Source organism: Candoia aspera, chromosome 7, assembly GCF_035149785.1.
Source record: "Candoia aspera isolate rCanAsp1 chromosome 7, rCanAsp1.hap2, whole genome shotgun sequence".
Classification (NCBI taxonomy): domain Eukaryota; kingdom Metazoa; phylum Chordata; class Lepidosauria; order Squamata; family Boidae; genus Candoia; species Candoia aspera.
Window position 1 is genome coordinate 58,923,017 of NC_086159.1, and position 18,659 is coordinate 58,941,675.

An 18,659-nucleotide genomic window follows, 5' to 3' on the forward strand; every position below is an offset into this window, starting at 1 on the left:
TGTCAGTGCATTATAGGAAGTAACATATTGCCTAAATTCATTTTATGGTATTTTAGATATTAGCTAAGGACATCATCTCTTCCTTTGGGATCATCTGTACCGCACAAACAACCACCACTACAATTTGTTCTCTTACATGTACTTGGAAAATGACAACATGAGAACAGGAAAGAGTTCTGTATGGTAAATCTGATCTATACACAAAGAAAATTGGAAATATGCAATATGTATCAGTGGAAATCATCATTTAAAAATTCAATGCATGTTTTTCCCATCCTGCTTTGGATTGTGCAATGAGTCTTTTACTTATTCTGAGGCTAAAAATGTTACCTGGTTTAAATAAATCTTATGTTTTATCCTGTCACACTTAGACTGCTTCTTTTTCTTTTCTTCTCTTCAGGCTATAGACCATACAATACAAAATTATGTGGGCAGCTGAAACAGAATTAGCATTTACTCTTTTGCAGAATAGGCACTCACCCACAATGCTTCATGTGTGGCGGTTTATCCATTCTCACTGCTAGTTTTATCCGCAAGTCAGAATCTTGGCTGTTTTTAGGGACTATCATTTTATGCAGCTCTGTTGACTTTGAGCTATTGGAAGTTGGGTACAATACAACCTGGAAAAGATACAAAGAAATCTGTTTATCAATCTGATAGATTACAATAATTCCTTACTAGAAATCTCTGGTCAGCCCAGAAGCTGTCCATGCCATTTTTTTCTATTTCTAAAAAATTACAGGGGATCCAAAGAAGGTCATAAACTTCCATTTCGTTGCAACTCATAGCTTCAAAGCAGACAGGTTCCTTTTCTCAAAATTAGGTCACATAAGAGTTCTGATTCTCCATTGACCTACTTCAAAACACAATGAGCATTAATAGCTGAAAAATAGTCCTTCAGTGAAACAAGCACTTATTATTGCATGCTACTCAATATTCCCCAGATTTTACCTGCTTTTGCCAACAATGAACGTTAGAGAGCATCAAAATATAACTTTTTATATGTAATGTTTGCTTGCTTCAGGATTAAATGTCCTAAATAAATCAATACTACCTTTATTATTCTAATCAATGCAGCTAATGGAGCCACGATGAAGATAATATTTTATATTCAGTTTAAGGTAGCTGAATCTCAGTCTCTGATTAACTTATGTTGTTATAAGTGTAAATAACTCGGTTAAAATTCATATCATTACAAAATATAAAGATGTGCTATAGTTACACAATTATATTATAACACTGTCAACTGCATTGTGCTGTCCATGTTCTCTGAGCTATTTCACATGTGCATCTGAAAGCTGTAGAAATTGCTAAGTCAAACCATGTTTATTATCACTTGATGTCACTGCAAATACACACTATTTTCCAGTGAATAATATTAAACTGCAAATTTTGGAACAAAATCAGAAAAACCAAAGTGGATAATAAATATGATTGCAGTATTTTTTTTCACATTAAACATGCCTTTTGCATGATTAGTTCATGCAAAGGTTTATTATCTTAACACAAACAATTCCATTCACCTGAAGGAATAAACTAGATATCAATATAACAGCAAAATATCCTATCATTAAATGCATTCTTAGAACTATTTAAATGCTAAAAAGAACATCACCCTTTTCAGTGTCAAGAAACAGTACAAATTACCACAATATTACCATTAGTCTCTGTATGTTTTATTAAATATTTTACTAAACTGCTGTATTTTAACAATATTAAATATCAAAGCTGAATAAAAAGGACATACATTTTCATGCTTCCATTATTTCTCTTGTTATAAACAGAATCTCTGTTTCAGCTCTGAAGATTTATCGAAGCACTTTAGGTCCTTCTAATAGCCCAGTACTTTGAGTTACCCCAATCACCTGGGCACAAATGACTCAATTCTAAGTTTTCAGGGGCCAAACTAAGTAGTTGTGGCAAATGGGTATATGATACGTTCTTTCTCTTTCTCTCTTTTTTTGGTCAGTTCTCTGCCAAGTAGATTGGAGCAATGATAATTTCTCTTATGATATTTTCCCAATTTGAATAGTTATTTCCAAATAATATTTTGAACGAAAGAATTTCTGAAGTAGTCAATCATTAGCCAGGGTAAGCAAAATCCCTTCTTTCCCACATTGACCCTGAACTCCCTTCTCTGCAGATTACATGCCATCTCACACTCCTGAATACATCTAACTTACAGCCCTTGAATCTTCCAATCCCTGGTATCAACTCCAGTGCATTGCTTATTGCTATTTTGTATGGGCACAGTAGTCCCAGCTAGCTTCTGCATACACTCAGTGGATTCAGCGGCTCCCACGTGCACATTTCCTTACTGCAAAGATGGATGGTTTGTTGCTATGCAGGTATGGATGCTTTTTTTTCTCAAAATAATGCTAGGAATGAGCCTCTACAATGAAGGCATAATTTCTATGGATGTGTAAATCCTTAGAAATAGACACTTGACACAAACATAATAATTTTGGCATTATTTATTAGCTATATTGATAACATTTCTTTTAACAAGAACCATATTGGACACAGAAGTCCAAACACTTGATTTTTCTCCTTAAGATTGCATGCAGTATGTCTATGTTCCCAATAAATTATTCCCCCTCCCCAACAAATGTAAGTATACCAGTAGCTTTTCTTTCTAATTCTGCACTGCTATTTTCTCTTTAATCTTTTTTCTTTCTTTTTTTGCCTAGCAAAATAATATATTTTTAAAAACAATTAGGAAAATGCTGTAACTGATTTCAGAGTTTTTCTAATTGGGCTGCATGTGGATACATTCCTTAGTGAAGAATCAGATGAGAGACAAACATTTGTTAAATGTATCAAAATTATAATTCAAATTAATAGCACAACTGTAAGTTAACCAATGAATTAAACCAATAGAACATTATGTACTTTATTTTCTGCTGAATTATCTTTGTAATGTAGCCAATGCATGGAAAACGTTTCAGACTCCAGCAACTAGTCAACAGATGAGATGTTTTACGCTGCAGCACTAGTCACATTTTGCCACTTTCAGAACTCTTCAAATGGCAATTCACCTGTTTTAGACAGATAAGTGATCCCTTCAGGAAGGTGAAATGTTTCTGGATAGAACACAGGAAATGCTTTTTGGAGAATAAGAGGAAGGTTCCCTCCCCCCAAAAAGACAACAATGAAAAATCCTAGGGCAGAAAGCAGGTAGGTAAACACTGGTACAAGATAATTGGGCCTCAAAGGCATATTTTCCTGAGCTTAGGAAAAAGCTCTGCCTCTTTAAGGAGCAACCTTGCCCGCAATGGCAATTTGGCAATGTGGCATAATAGGATTTAGAGTCTCTTTCGTTCTCTCTATATGATCAAACTACCATTCTTTTTCCAAAGGGTCACTCGCTTCTCATACAGCACCCATTCATGCTTGATTCTCTTCTTGTTGCAAAGCTGGAAATCTTGCTATCTTCCATATAGGGCTGTACCACAGTTCTCAGCAGGCACAGCAAGCATCGCAGGTATCTGCAGGTGGTGTCAAAACCTCCAAGATAGCAGGCACGGTGTTGCAATTGAAACCTCTCTCTTTTCTACATGCCTGCAATGCGAATGCAGATATAGAAGAGGTGGGGTTTCAATCATAGTGCAGCATTCACCATGTTGAAGGTTCAGTCACAATGCTGCCCCCACCTCCCTTGCAGATACCAATGGCTAGCATGGCCAGTGATGAGGGAAGCTGGGAATTATACAGCAACCATCTCAAGGGCAACAAGTACCCAATCCTGCACTACAGCAAACGGTGTTTAGAAGAGCAAATGTAATCCTGGGCCAGTGTGACTTTACTAGGAATTACTAATAGAAATAGAAAATCAGTTGCTCACCCAAAAAACAAACATACAAAAAACCCCCAACCAGCTTTGTAAAATAGGAGTCCTAAATTGATTGCCGTGAGTTTTATGTGTTAATTTGGTTTCTCACAGAGAGTTAGCATGGTGGTTCTAAGCAAACAGAATATACAGTACATAGCCATCATGCTATTCCTTTGGGGGGGGGGGTAAGCAATATTGTGCAAAATATAAAGACTAAAAAGTAGAAAGGAAGAGAAATTAAAAGCAGGAGATAATAAAACCCCCAAAATTTAACTATATCTATTTTGTAGTAACACCACTTCTTATACTCTCCATGCATGCATTTTTTCCTCATCCACAGCCTCTTTCATCATTCCACCAAGCATCCACTTTCATATTTCTTCTAAGTGTAATACTTGTGTGGTACTCTGTAACATAATACTTTTTCTCAGTTCCTCCTTCCTTTTATCCTTTTTCCATACATACTGATGGGAAATTAATCTATCTACTAATACCTACCTACTCAGAAGTCATACTTTCTGTTCCTGTAGTTGTTCAGCAAGCAGATACCTACCAAACAGTCACTGTTCTTGTTCATTTTGGGTCTCCAATTTTCTTGTACTTCTCATCTTGTACTACTCATACATTTACCTCATACAACAGATATTTGTTCTCCCTTGGATCACATTCATTCAGAATGTTGCACATTTTTCCTCAAAACTCATCTCTGATTGTTCCATCATCACCATTCAGTGGAGTGTAACATGCAGCTCTCATACAGTCTGATGCGAGGGTTGCACAAATGTGTCTTTTATCCCCTGGACACTGGACACATGACAATAGTAATAAAGCAATATATATTTCTATACAATCATTTAACAGATTAATAGCCGTCTGTAGTCAATAAAGAGGATGGCCTTGAAGGACCTGCTACCAGGGAAATGATCAGATAAACAAAACGTGAGCCTGGGCCAAGAAAGTAATTTGTGACAATGCTTCAGATAGCCTCCCCCAATTCTTGTGAAAATAAAAGAGGGGGGAAAAGTAGCACATTCAGACTTGCAAGATTCTGTTACTATAGCTGTTATAATAAAAATAGCTTTAGGTCTCCATGATGTCTGTTTCTTAGACTGTTCTACCTGATACGGCTGACACAGTCCTTATTACCAATTCTGCTTTTTTTGCCTTCTTGTTTGGCACTGTTAGTTTAACCATGTCAATCTATGTTATACAACTTTTATCATTTTCTTACTACTGCTTCCATTCAATATGCCCATTCAGTCCTTTACTAATTACTTATGGAGCCTCGGGAAAGTTCATAGCGGTAGCATCAGCAGCAGCAGTTTCTCCAGTACTGAATACATCAGCTTTTTCTTGACCTATACCTGTTGCAGAAGTCTCAACAGACCAAATCTGAGAGAAAAGTGTAAGTGTCTTCCATGGTTCTTGTTTGCCTACTTCAACATAACCTCATATTCTTTATGATGAATGCCATCAACTTTTGCTTTCCAAGTCAGGCATCAAAGAAGGGAACTAAAATTAATCTGTGGTTCACAGACTAGCCAGAAAGTTTCCTACACAGATTGCTATACTGAAAGATGAGAAATACACTTCTAGCAGCAACTGAGTGATTTTTCCATACATTCATCTTGTACTTTACTGACAGAGTCAAAGCCGGATGGAGCTGATGAACATGATATAACTATATGTTATCACCAGTTCATATGCAATATGCCAGTGAACAGAAAAACATAATCAGATATTTCAATTAAACACATAAGGCTTCCCAAAAGCTTGTGGTTGGCCACTGAGGAAACAGAAGGATGGACAGACTTGAAAAATATTTAAACTAGAAAGAATGCCAAGGAAATAAATGCCTAGCTTAAAGAATCCGAAGTTCTGTGATGCAGGAGGCAGAGAAAGGATAATCAGTTATTTTCTAAAAGATTAGCTTAAGCTGCTATTTGAACAACCTACATGAATCAGAATCAACCACTGAAACAGATGGGAATTGGAACATGTTATTTCTTAGACGTGAGGGAATAAAATAAACCTCTCCCGGGTTAAGGGGAAGAGGAATGGTGAATCTTCACTGTCAGATGGGAAAGGAATAGAACAAAAGTCTAATGAGCTGAAGACAAAGCAGCAATTTTACCCCCACAGAGAAAAACAATAATGATCACTGAAGAATGGGAAATTATTTTAACTATGTTCACAAGGCATGCCAGCAAGCTATTTTAAGATTTTCATCAGCAATTACAGAAAAGAACATCAGCAATATAAAGCATGCATGCGCACAGACACCCCCTATGCTAAATTATTTACTGGCTACTTAAGGATTTGACAAGCAGCTGACAGAAATTGGGCTATTATTTTTTTTAACTGAATAATCAAGACTAATAAAACTAAGTTATCTTTATATTGAAATAGGCTCTGTGCTCAAACAACCCCAGCTGTTCCCACACTGAATTCACTTGTCTGTTAAGCAAGTACAATGAATGTCACTTTGAATTAATTTTAAATATCTGGATCTCCAAAGGCCAGAACATGACAGGAGGAAGAGGAAGAAGCTCTTTGATGGTTCTGAAATTAGTATTCTTAATCCTGTCTCAAGAACATATCTTCAGAATGTACTTTTCAAAATTGCTAAAAACATTTTATCCAGACTTCGTCATGTTTAGATGAAACAAATGAAAGCAATGGGTCAAGTTAACCATGTTTAATTGATGTTCCATTACATTTAATCAGTTTATTCTAGATATTATTAAGTTTGGATCCAATATATAGATCTGCTTTACAATCAGCCTGTGATAAGTGAAAATTTTTATGTGTATAAAGTTTTAATACTGTATATGTGTAATGGCAATGCATGCTCTTGTATAATGTACAGTCTTCATCAAATTAAATATAAAATTTCTTCCCTCTCCCCCTACCCTTCTCACACAACATTCCCATAGAACTCAATATTGCTCTGTTATATTAATCTGTGAATGAACTGGAGATTACTTATGGCTGGAAACAAAACCCGCATTCACTCAGAGAGGCACAAGTAGCAGTGTTTTTAAAAAGTAAACACAAATACCACTTTTTTCTTTTGAACTCACTCTTACTCCACACCATGAAAGTTCCTTTCAGAACAGCCTTCCTTTCACACTGGCATTAATTTCCTTTTTAAAAGCATATACCCACTAGAGACTGTGTGTGGGGGTAAATACATATAATACATTTTAGAAGACATTTTAGAACATATGCCAAATACTGAGAGCTCAAACCAATCTACAGATCACAATACGATAGTAGTGTCACGCTGTCTTCCTTCATGTAATAATATATAGTATAAGTATTTAAATACAGCTCGTTCAAGGAAGGAAGGAGACAAGAAGAAAGCACAGTTAAGATAGGATCATAACATAGCTGGGCAAGGCCCCTTCCACTAGCTACGGCTTCTCCTGCTGCTCCAGAAGGAGCTGCAAATCCAGGAAGACCCGCAAATCATGGGCCAGCTCCTTCAGGGGAGTATGACCCATTAAGAGCAACCATTGGGGCCAATGTTCCTGCAAAGCCAAATATAGTTTAGATATAGTGAATGTGGCCAGTCAGAAAGCAGTGATTTACCAGAAGGTAAATATATATGTTTGCCCAGCACTTTCTCCTCTAGTTTCCCAAGAAACCTCACTTTAGTTTATCTCTGTCTTTCTGTTCTGGGCATATAGGTATACTTCCCTATAAAGTACTAAGCTCTCATTTTATTTTCTAAAAGTGCCTCTGGTGTAAACTATGAGGCACAAAAGCATTCCTGAAAATAAAGATTATGCTTGCGGCTACTATTTTACTTTGCAATATGCTGAGTTTCAAAATAACTAAATCCCATAAATAAGTAGATCAATAAATTGGGAAGTGGGGGGAGGCATGGAGTCTGCTGGCTACCATCAGACCCAGCATACAGAAGATGACCTCAAGGATCTATTTTGCACAGACATTTCTCCTTCTCCCCCTACAATCCTTCACCAGCATCTGACACTCAGGATTCATATCTGACAAACCCCAGACAAGTAAGAACATAAGAACAGCCCTGCTGGATCAGGCCAAAGGTGCATCAAGTCCAGTATTCTATGTCACACAATGGCCAATTGGACTGGAGGACAACAGCCCCTTTCAGCATTGCTTCTGAGTAACCAGTATTTAAAAGACGCTGCCTGATTCGGGAAGTAACGAACAGGCATCAGTATGCTCCCAACCTAGACCACGTTTAAACAATCCAGACTGGTTAACTTCCACATTTTAACTGTGTGCTATGTAACCATGTATTTCTTTCCCTCAATCCTGAAACTCCCTGACCTCAAGTTTTACCTTGTGAGTAGAAGAAAAAAAATATCTCCATCTACTATTTATGCCAGAAATGATTATTCACACCTCTGTCAGGTCTCCTTTGGTTTCAAGCTAGAGCTATAATCTTTCTTCATAGGAAGCTAACCCACCTCTAAATTATGTTGGTCGCTCTTTTTAAAACCTTTTCTAGTTCAATAATATCTTTCTAAATGTCATGCGCTGCCTACCCCTGAATAATGCTCAGACACTGACTCGGTGGAACAGGCTCTGGTTTATTCATAGCGTAGGTACAGCATCGGGAAAAAAGCTGAGAGTGACAGGAGCGCGCCGGTGCGGGGTTTAAATACCCCGCGCCGGTCAGCGCCCCCTCACTCGCGGTCACGTCACCCCCCTTTGTCCAATACGTTGCCCTGCCAGTGGGTGAGGGGTTGCGAGGCCCCGCTGGCGTTCCGGGATCGCCCATCATCGGTTTCTCTATTCCTCCGGTGATTGCTTTCAGCTGGGCGATCTCCGTTGTATTAGCGCTGATGGCTTGGGTGTGTTCCGTGATCCGTTTAGCTATTGTTTCTTGACCGTTAGTCGTTATGGGTTGATGGCTACTTATCTTGAGCCCCTTCCCCTGTTTCCTTGCTATTGTCATGTGTGCCATTGCGCTGATGACTTCAGCTCAACGGCACTCATGACATACTGCCCCCTGTCCGAATAGTGCTCCCCCCCGGTTTTCTGGTTTTTTTTTTTTTTTTTTTTCCCGTGGAGCTGTCAAACGGCACTTTTTTTTTTTTTTTAAATTCCCGCCGGAGTAGTTTTCGCCCCTCCCTTTGCTCCTCCCTCTACCACGTGCCTTCCCAGGGTGTGTCCTAGTACGCATGCCCAGGTCACGCCCTGGCGTGCGCATGCTCCGGCCACACCCTGTTTGGCTCAGTTCGGCGAGGAGAGAGGCGTGGCTGGTTGGGTGCTTATCAGCTCCAGGTAAGGCCCTTCTTTTTTATTTAAAGTGCGTCGCCTTTGTTATTTGTGCTCCTGGGCGTTGCCCCCAAGTTGCCCTGTTGACTTGCTTGCCACTCCCCCGTGGGCCCGGGGCGGGGGGAGGGTGCTGGCGAACGCTTGTTACTGCCTCGTGGGCCCGGGGCGGGGGGAGTGAGTCCCGGGGGGGGGAGGTCCACCCAAGTCGCGGGCTTGGGGTGGCCCTTTCCCTTGGGGCACGGTAGGCGGGGGGGGGGCCCACGGGGGAGGGGTTTTGCAGGGGACGGCTTGCTAACCTTGGTTTTGGCTTGTCGGGGTATGCCCGGTGAAAAGCCCGGGTCAGGCCAGGCGCGTTAACGTTGTGCGCCGCCACCCATTCCGGGTGGGGGAAGTGTTTCCACCTGACCAAATAGTGTAGGGTTCCTCGTTGCTTGCGGGAGTCGAGTATGTCCCTTACGTCGAAGTGATGTTGCCCGTCGATCATCACCGGTGAGGGCTGTGGTGTGCTTGGGTGCCATCGAGAGGTGGTTGCCGGTTTCAGGAGGCTGGTGTGGAACACCGGGTGGAGTCTCCGTAGGTTGTGTGGCAGGTCCAAGCGTATTGCCACCGGGTTCACTATTTGCGTGACTCGGAACGGCCCGATGTACTTAGGCCCCAGTTTTTTCGAGGGTTGGGGGGACTTTAGGAATTTGGTGGATAGGTAGACCATATCCCCCGCCTGGAACGTCGGTTGTTGGTGCCGGTGCTTGTCGGCCTGCTCTTTGTAGGCTGCCTGTGCATCCTTCAGCGCCGCCGTGATTATTGGCCATGATTCCGCGATCTTCCGTCCCCAATCGCTAGCGTCCACCTGGGGTTCCGGGGGTTGAGGTAGCTCCGGTATGGGGACAAAGTCGCGCCCCGAGACTACCTCGAACGGAGTTTTCCCCGTGCTCGTGTGGATGGCGTTGTTGTATGCGACTTCGGCGAACGGGAGCAGTTCAGCCCAGTCGTCTTGATGATAGTTGGTATATGAGCGTATGAATTGCTCTAGGGTGGCATTGAGGACCTCTGTGGCTCCGTCCGTCTGGGGGTGCCAGGCAGTGGATAGGGCCTGTTGGGTCCCCGTCAGCTTTAGGAAGGCCCGCCAGAATTTAGAGGTGAACTGTGTGCCCCTGTCGGTCACCACACGTGCGGGACATCCGTGTAGCCTGTACACGTGGATGAGGAAGAGTTTGGCTAGTTGTTGTGCGGACGGGACCGACGTGCAGGGGATGAAGTGGGCCTGTTTTGAGAAGTAATCCTTCACCACCCAAATGGCCGTTTTCTTCTGGCTGGGTGGGAGATCCACTATAAAATCCATAGAGATTTCCTCCCATGGGCGGGAGGGTTCTGCCACCCGTTGTAATAGCCCCGCGGGTTTGCCTGGTGCCCGTTTGGCCCTAGCGCACATTGGGCAGGACGCTACGTATGCTTTCACATCTCGCCTGAGCGCGGGCCACCAGAATTGACGCCGTGTTAGGTGTAGGGTCTTGAGGAACCCAAAGTGTCCCGCTTGCTTGGCGTCGTGTGACCTATGCAAGATCGCTTGGCGTTGCGAGTCCGGGACATAGATTCTGCCTTCCCCCCATGCCAGGTCCTGTGCCATCGTTACCTTGTCGGGGTTTGCCAGGAACCAGGGGTCGGTTTTGAGGGTGGCGGCGATGTCCGTGCGTATTCCCCCTGGTAGTTGCGGTTGGCGTCGTCTGGTCGCAGGTTGTCCCGCCGTCGGTTGCGCCGTAGAGTCGAGCTGTCTCCGGGCGCCGCTTCGGGTGGTCACGGCCATCCCCAGTTGCGAGGCGGATAGGACCGTCCCAATGGTGTCTGGGGCGGGCTCTTCGTCTTGGGGCAGTCGGGAGAGGGCGTCGGCCAGGAAGTTCTTTTTGCCCGGCAAGAACTTCAGCTGGAAATTAAAGCGGCTGAAGAATTGGGCCCATCGGACCTGTTTTGGGCTAAGGCGTCTGGGCGTTCGTAGGGCCTCGAGGTTCCGGTGGTCGGTCCAGACCTCGAATGGTTGGGTGGCTCCCTCAAGTAGGTGTCGCCATGTTTCTAGCGCCGATTTTACCGCGAAGGCTTCTTTCTTCCAGACGTGCCATCGCCTTTCTGTCTCGGAAAACTTCCTTGACAGGTAGGCGCATGGTTTCAGGAGTCCCGTGGGGTCCTTTTGGAGTAGGATGGCCCCCAGGGAGAAGTCTGAGGCGTCGGCTTGGACCACGAATGGCCGTTCTGGGTCCGGGTGCGCGAGGATTGGCTCCGTGGTGAACAGTGCTTTCAGCTTGTTGAATGCAGTCTGGCACGCGGGAGTCCAATTCAACACTGTGCCCGGGTTCTTGGCGCGTCGGGTGTCCCCCAACCCTTTGGTTTTGAGGAGGTCCGTTAGGGGGAGGGCTATCTCTGCGAACCCCCGGGCGAATGACCTGTAAAAATTCGCAAAGCCGAGGAAGCTCTGGAGTTGGCGTCTGTTGCGGGGGCGCTCCCAGTTTAGCACCGCCTCGACTTTTGCGGGGTCCATTTCAATGCCGTCCCCGGAGATTCGGTACCCCAGGTAGTCTAGGCGCGCTTTATGAAATTCGCACTTTGTAGGCTTGGCGTAGAGCTGCGCCCTTCTGAGCTTGTCGAGGACTTGCCTGACTAGGGTCACATGTTCCTCGTGCGTTTTTGTGTAGATAAGGACGTCGTCGATGTAGACAAGGACCCCTTTGAACAGGTGTTCATGCAGTACCTCATTGATGAGCTGCATAAACACCCCAGGGGCCCCCGCGAGTCCGAACGGCAGCACTTTGTACTGGAAGGCGCCTAGGGGGCAGTTGAACGCAGTCTTCCATTCGTCCCCCTCCCTGATTCGGATGCGATAGTACGCCTCGCGAAGGTCCAATTTGGAAAAGACTTTGCCCGTGGACAGGTGGGCGAGCATGTCCTTCACCAGGGGTAAGGGGTATTTGTTGGACAGGGAAGCCGCGTTTAGGCCCCGGTAGTCGGTGCAGAGCCGTAGGGTGCCGTCTTTCTTCTCCCAGAATAAGACGGGGGCTCTGACCGGTGAGCATGCTGGCTCTATGAATCCCCTGTCAAGGTTTTTATCGATGAACTCCCGGAGGGTTGCCATCTCCTTCGGGGTCATCGAGTAGATCTTTGGTCTAGGTAAGGGGACGTCGGGCAGCAGGTCGATCCGGCAATCCGTCTTGCGGTGGGGGGGTAGTTGGTCAGCTTCCGCCTCTCCGAAGACCTCGGAGAAGTCGGCGTATTGTTCCGGTAGGTCTGCTATGGTAGCGGCGTTGTCCTGTGTAGTCGCCTCCGCTCGTCCCACAGTGGGGTTGGTTCTGCCCGCTGGAACTGGTGCCCGATACTCACCGTCGCCGAATGTGAAGGTGCGGGTCTCCCAGTTGATGCGCGGGTTGTTTGTCGCGAGCCATGGCATCCCCAGGACTGCGATGGGCCGTCCGATGTGAGTGACGACGAACGATGTGCGTTCGGTGTGAGTGCCCATTTGCAGGGTGACCGGCTCGGTTTGCAGCGTAGCTGGTTTCCCTCCCGCTGTAGAGCCGTCCAGCTGGTGGAATGCCAGCGGCGTGGGGAGGGGGAAGCAGCGGAGGTCGAGTTTGGCGACTAGGTCGGGGTGGATGAGGTTTTTTGAACACCCCGAGTCCACTAGTGCCGCGGCCGTGGTGGCTCCGTTGCCGGTAGAGAGTTTAATTGCCGCCATTATTACGGGGCTTTCGCCGTTCCGTCGAGGTGGTCCGCGCTGCTGTCCCACCGCCTGCCTCGCAACGCGTTTCAGGGCAGGCGGGGAGCTTTTCCCGCCGGCTGGTCGGGGTCTACGTTATCCTCTTCCCCCCAGTAGGCGTCCCAGCCTTCCTCTGGTGTCGCTGTGGCCAAGGTCATTCGGCGGTGAGGGGGCGGCCCCGGGTTAGGTGGTTTGGGGCTAATTTTCGGGGTGGGTTTAGGCGCACTGGTCAGCGGTCGGTTGGCGAAGCAATCCGCCGTCTTGTGCCCTAGTTTGCCACACTTCCCGCAGGGCTCCCGATTGAATTTCTTCTTTGGGTATATGGGGCTGGCCGTCCCCACGTGTGGTGCGGGTACCTTTTTGCAGGTATAGTTTGTGTCTTCCGTGGTTGTCATGAGGAAGGTGCGGTGCGCGTGTTCGGCTTTCCCCGCGAGGTGGATCCACCCGTGCAGCGTTTCTGGGTCGTCGCGGTAGAGGGCCCATTGGAGTACGTCGTGGTTGAGCCCCCTTTTGAACATTTCCAGCAGGGTGGTCTCGGACCAGTCGCTGACCTTCCCCGCGAGGGCTTTGAACTCCAGGGCGTAGTCTGGGACAGTGCGTGTGCCCTGTTTAAGTCTTTGGAGTGCGCTTTTCGCCCTCACTTTGGCTAGGGGGTCTTCGAAGTAGTTTTTCATCTCATTGATGAAGGCGGGGAAGTTGGCGAGGGCGGGGGAGCTGGACTCGTACAGTTGGACGTACCAGTCCGCCGCCCTGTCTTGTAATTTGATCGCCACGGCGGCGATCTTGTCCGCTTCGGAGTCGTAGGAGTGTCCGTGCCTCCCCATGAACTCCCTGGCGTTCGTTATAAAAAACGACAGTTTCGTGGGGTTCCCATCGAAGAAGATGGGGAAGTCCTTTGGGGGCCGGGCGTTTTGCGCGGCCCTTCCTCTCGCTTCCCGGCCTGTGGTGTCGTCCGCCTGGGCCGTCTGCTGACCTTCAGCTGGCCCGTGGGGGTTCGGTGCTTCGCTCGGGGTGTGGGCCTGTGCGGGGACGTCGTTGGGCGGCGCGGGGGGCATGAGCGACTGAAGCATGGTCCGGAGTTCCTCCAGTTGGGCCCGCATGGCCGCGAGTTCAGCTCGTGCTTCCTCGTCCACGGTCTGCGCCGCCGCTGGGGCCGGTTCCGTCGGTGTGTCGGCGGGGGTGGGTTGCCGGCGGGGTTCAGCCTCCCTCTGCCGTTGGTCTGCTTCCTCCGCCGTCTGCTGGGTGTTTCCGTCGTCCTCCTCCGTGCTGACCGCCGTTGGGCTGTCGCTCCACGCCCGTTGCTGGGGTGCAATGTGGGGCGCGGGGTCCTCCGCTGGTTTCGGAAGGTATGTTGCTCCTTCCCGCGGTCGGGTTGCCTCCGTCGCCATCTCCCCTTGGGGTTGGAGCTGAGGCTCGGGTCGGGTCGGGTGGGCGTCCATGGCTCCGGGAGTCCGCGGTGCCTCTGGCCTCGGTCGGTCCTCCTCTGTTTCTTGCCGTGCGGCTCGCCCTCCTTGTCCGCGTCGCTCCGGCTTCATCTTTCTGTTCTTCTCGCCGTCTATTCCTCCCGCGGCTCGTTGTTGTCCGGTGGGGCTCGGCGAGGCTGAGTTTATGACTCTCAGCTTTATGTCATGCGCTGCCTACCCATGAATAATGCTCAGACACTGACTCGGTGGAACAGGCTCTGGTTTATTCATAGCGTAGGTACAGCATCGGGAAAAAAGCTGAGAGTGACAGGAGCGCGCCGGTGCGGGGTTTAAATACCCCGCGCCGGTCAGCGCCCCCTCACTCGCGGTCACGTCACCCCCCTTTGTCCAATACGTTGCCCTGCCGGTGGGTGAGGGGTTGCGAGGCCCCGCTGGCGTTCTGGGATCGCCCATCATCGGTTTCTCTATTCCTCCGGTGATTGCTTTCAGCTGGGCGATCTCCGTTGTATTAGCGCTGATGGCTTGGGTGTGTTCCGTGATCCGTTTAGCTATTGTTTCTTGACCGTTAGTCGTTATGGGTTGATGGCTACTTATCTTGAGCCCCTTCCCCTGTTTCCTTGCTATTGTCATGTGTGCCATTGCGCTGATGACTTCAGCTCAACGGCACTCATGACACTAAAGGAGTGGTGACCAGAACTATACATAATACTCCAAGTGTGGTTTCACCACAGATTTGTATGAGGGCATTATATCAGCAGTTCTATTTTCATTTTCCCTTCCTAACGTTTGCAAGCATTGAATTTGCCATTTTTACAGCAGCTACGGACTAGGTTGACATTTTCATCAAGCCATCTACAATGATTCCTGGTCAGTCACTGCCAGAAAAGATGTCTTTAATGTCACTTTTTTGTGTGTGCGTGCCTTTGAGTCAGAGTTGACTCCTGGTGACCTGCTGGACAAGTCTCTGCAGTTTTCTTGGCAATGTTTACGGAAGTGGTTTGTCATTGCCTTCTTTCTAGGGCTGAGAAAGAGTGACTGGCCCAAGATTACCAAGATGGCTTTGCGTCTAAGGTGGGACTACAACTCACAGTCTCCCGGATTCTAGCCTAATACCTTTAACCACTACACCAAACTGACATTTTCCCTTCTATGTGAGGGTGATTGAAGCTGCCCAACATTATTATTGCAGCTTTTCCAGATATCTCTCTAATTTCACAGCAAGTGAAATTGCCTATGAAATCTCTATGTTAACTTTAGCTTCTTTGGAACTACAGTAAATATCACTAGTACTAATTGTCTTTGGGGGGAATATACAGACACACACAGTGATTCAGAGGAATAGTTTGCTCCATATATAGGTATTCTGCTATGGCACTCTATGACACTTTCAATGTACAGGCCAATTCTACCCTCAGTATACCCTATACAGAGGTAACTGTACATTTCATTACTTATCTACATTCTACAGTACCATTCTACCATGTATCTCATTAGTTACTTGCATTCTAACATCAAGCACTCCAACTCTCCCATTTTTCTTTGGAGTGTTCTTGCATTTGATAGAAGCACTTACACATTATTAAGATTTTGTTACCGCCCATCTCCCCCAAAAGAGAGACTCTGGGCGGTTTACAGTAAAATACTATATAAATAAACGTTAAAATCCCATAAAAAATAAAAACAAGTTACAAATATAAAATACAATATAAATAAACATAGAATCCAAGTGGCTATAAAAATTCCAATCTGGTGGGGAGGGCTCTAAGGCGTGAGCCACCCCCAAGAATGGCTACCCACCTTCCCACCCCAAGTGAGACGGCAGAAGTCTTCAGTGCATTCCAGAAGGTCAGGAGTGAAGGGGGCTGCCTCACCTCCAGGGGCAAGATGTTCCAAAGGGTGAGGGCCACTGCAGAGAAGGCCTGCTTCCTGGACCCCACCATATGAAATTCTCTTACAGACGGGGTCTGTAACATGCCCTCTCTGCATGACCAGGTGGGGTGGGTCAATGTTATGGGGATGAGAGGCTTCCGGATACTCTTCAAGGGTAGCCCCATGTAGAGCACATTGCAATAGTCTATATGGGAGATGACCAGGGCATGAGTGACTGTTTGGAGGGCTTCTCGCTTCAGGAACAGGCATAAATGGCGCACAAACCGAAGTTGAGCCAAGGCCCTCCTGGCCACGATTGCCATCTGTTCTTCAAGCAGGAGTCCAGAAGAAACCCCAGATTACACACTGGATCTGTCTGGGGCAGTGCAACCCCATCTAGAACTAAAGATGACAATTTCCCGGAAACAGAGGAGCCACCAACCCATGGCCACTCCGTCTTACCAGGGTTCAGCTGAAGCCCATTGTTCCCCATCCAGACCTCCACAGCCCCCAGGCACCAAGAAAGGGCAGTCACCGCATCACTTACCTCACCTGGGATGGAGATGTATAATTGGGTATCATCAGCATACTGATGATACCTCATCCTGTGGTGACAGATGATCTCACCCAGTGGTTTCATGTAGATGTTGAATAAGAGAGGAGAACTGAACCCTGCGGCACCCCACAATGGAGGGGTTGAAGGTTGGATCTTTCGCTCCCTATCACCACTGATTGGGAACGGCCCTGGAGGAAGGAGGTGAACCAGCACAAAACCATGCCCCCATCCCCAACTCCCTGAGGTGCCCCTAAGGATACCATGGTCAATGGTATCGAAAGCCGCTGAGAGGTCAAGAAGAGCAAGGATGGATGCACTGGCTCCATCCTGCTCCTGCCAGAGATCATCCATAAGTGTGACCAATGCAGTTTCTGTCCCATATCCTGGCCTGAAACCTGACTGGAAAGGGTCCAGATAATCCATTTCATCCAGAATCCTCTGGAGTTGCAACGCCACTGCCTTCTCAACCACCTTCCCCAAAAAGACTGGGGAGACTGGACAAAAATTGTCCAGCATAGTTGGGTCCAGCGACGGCTTCTTGAGGAGGGGATGCACCAGCGCCTCCTTAAAGGCAGCTGGGAACACCCCTTCTCTCAAGGATGTATTTACCATTGCTTGGACCCAGCCAGATGTCACCTCCCGAGCTGCCTTCACCAGCCAGGAGGGGCGTGGATCTGAATGACAGGTGGTGGCATTCAAAATCCGGAGGTCCCTGTCCACTTCCTCGGGTCCAACCGGATCAAACTGTACCCAGATAACAAGGCAAGAATGTTCCCTCAGCATCTCCACAGACCCTGCTTCATGCTTGGAACGGATCCGAGCGATTTTATCCTGCAGATATAATCCAAGGATGATATTGTTATACATAATATCACCCTTGGATTTTCCTTTACTATTTTATTTATTTATTTATCAAATTTGTCACTGCCCATCTCCTCCGAGCAGAGGGACTATTGTCATCCTGTAGCTCTCTTGACTGACTATACTAGTTTCATAGATCTACACTATCCTTCTCTGAACACTTACCAAAAATGTCAGCCTCATCTATGAGTAATTCCCCTGAACTGGATATTCTTTGCATTTGGCTGGCTTTCTTCCCAGTATCCCTTTAAAAGCTGCTCTATCACCTTTTTGATGTTATGCACACTACTGGTTCAAGTACAGCCCATCCTTTTTCGTGCAGACTAGGCTTGTCCCAACAGATGCCTTAGTGCCTCACAAATCTAACCCCCTTCTCACAACATATTGTCTCATCCATTCATTGAGACTTCTCAGCTAAGCCTCTCTAATTGATTCTGTGCATGGAAAAGGTAGCATCACAAGTCATTGATGCCGATGTGCACCACAGCCAATGAATGGCTTTTTCCCAGCACTGTCTACTAAACTATGTAGGCAGTGTCTGCCACCTTCATACTAGGCAGGAAATTCATTGTGCAATTGGTACACCCATCACGTATCTGTTTGTGTAAACCTCTAAAAAGTGAATTCCCCACTACTGCAAGCCCCATGCTGCCCGAGCATAGCCTCAATGTGACAGAATATCTGTTCACCTTCTAACAGAACCTTTCCCTTTTTCTTCAGTAGTATCCTCCTACAGCTTCATTCTCTCTGATTTCTGAGGTACCAAAACTGAAGTCATCTGCTGCCACCTTATTCGTGTCCTCTATTGCCAACCTCTCTGTCTCTCCTAGCTAGTTTCATTCACCTATCTTGGCCTTATGGGAATGAACTAGCTTCCTGAGAATCAGGAGGTCATCACACTGATCATACACACACAATTTCTGGTCCAGCAGTTATATGCATGACACTCAGTACAATACAACAGATAGCCCCACAGACGCTGCTAACTTTCTGACTGTCTGCTTGTAATACAAGATCACAACAATGAATCCTAAACTGATATCACACCAAGGGGAAATGGAGATAGTGGTGCTCAACCAGGGCTTCCTATAATTCCCTTCTCCTATACAG

General features: G+C 46.7%; 1 protein-coding gene across 4 annotated transcripts in view; it reads right to left on the minus strand.

Moving 5' to 3' along the window:
• CADPS2 (calcium dependent secretion activator 2) overlaps positions 1–18,659 on the minus strand; it is a 351,208-nt gene that overhangs the window by 168,481 nt on the left and 164,068 nt on the right. For all 4 annotated transcript variants that reach the window (XM_063309566.1, XM_063309564.1, XM_063309563.1 and 1 more), the window contains exon 8: positions 481–620. In XM_063309566.1, the coding sequence (XP_063165636.1) occupies positions 481–620 (140 nt within the window). The remainder of the gene's footprint in view (positions 1–480; positions 621–18,659) is intronic.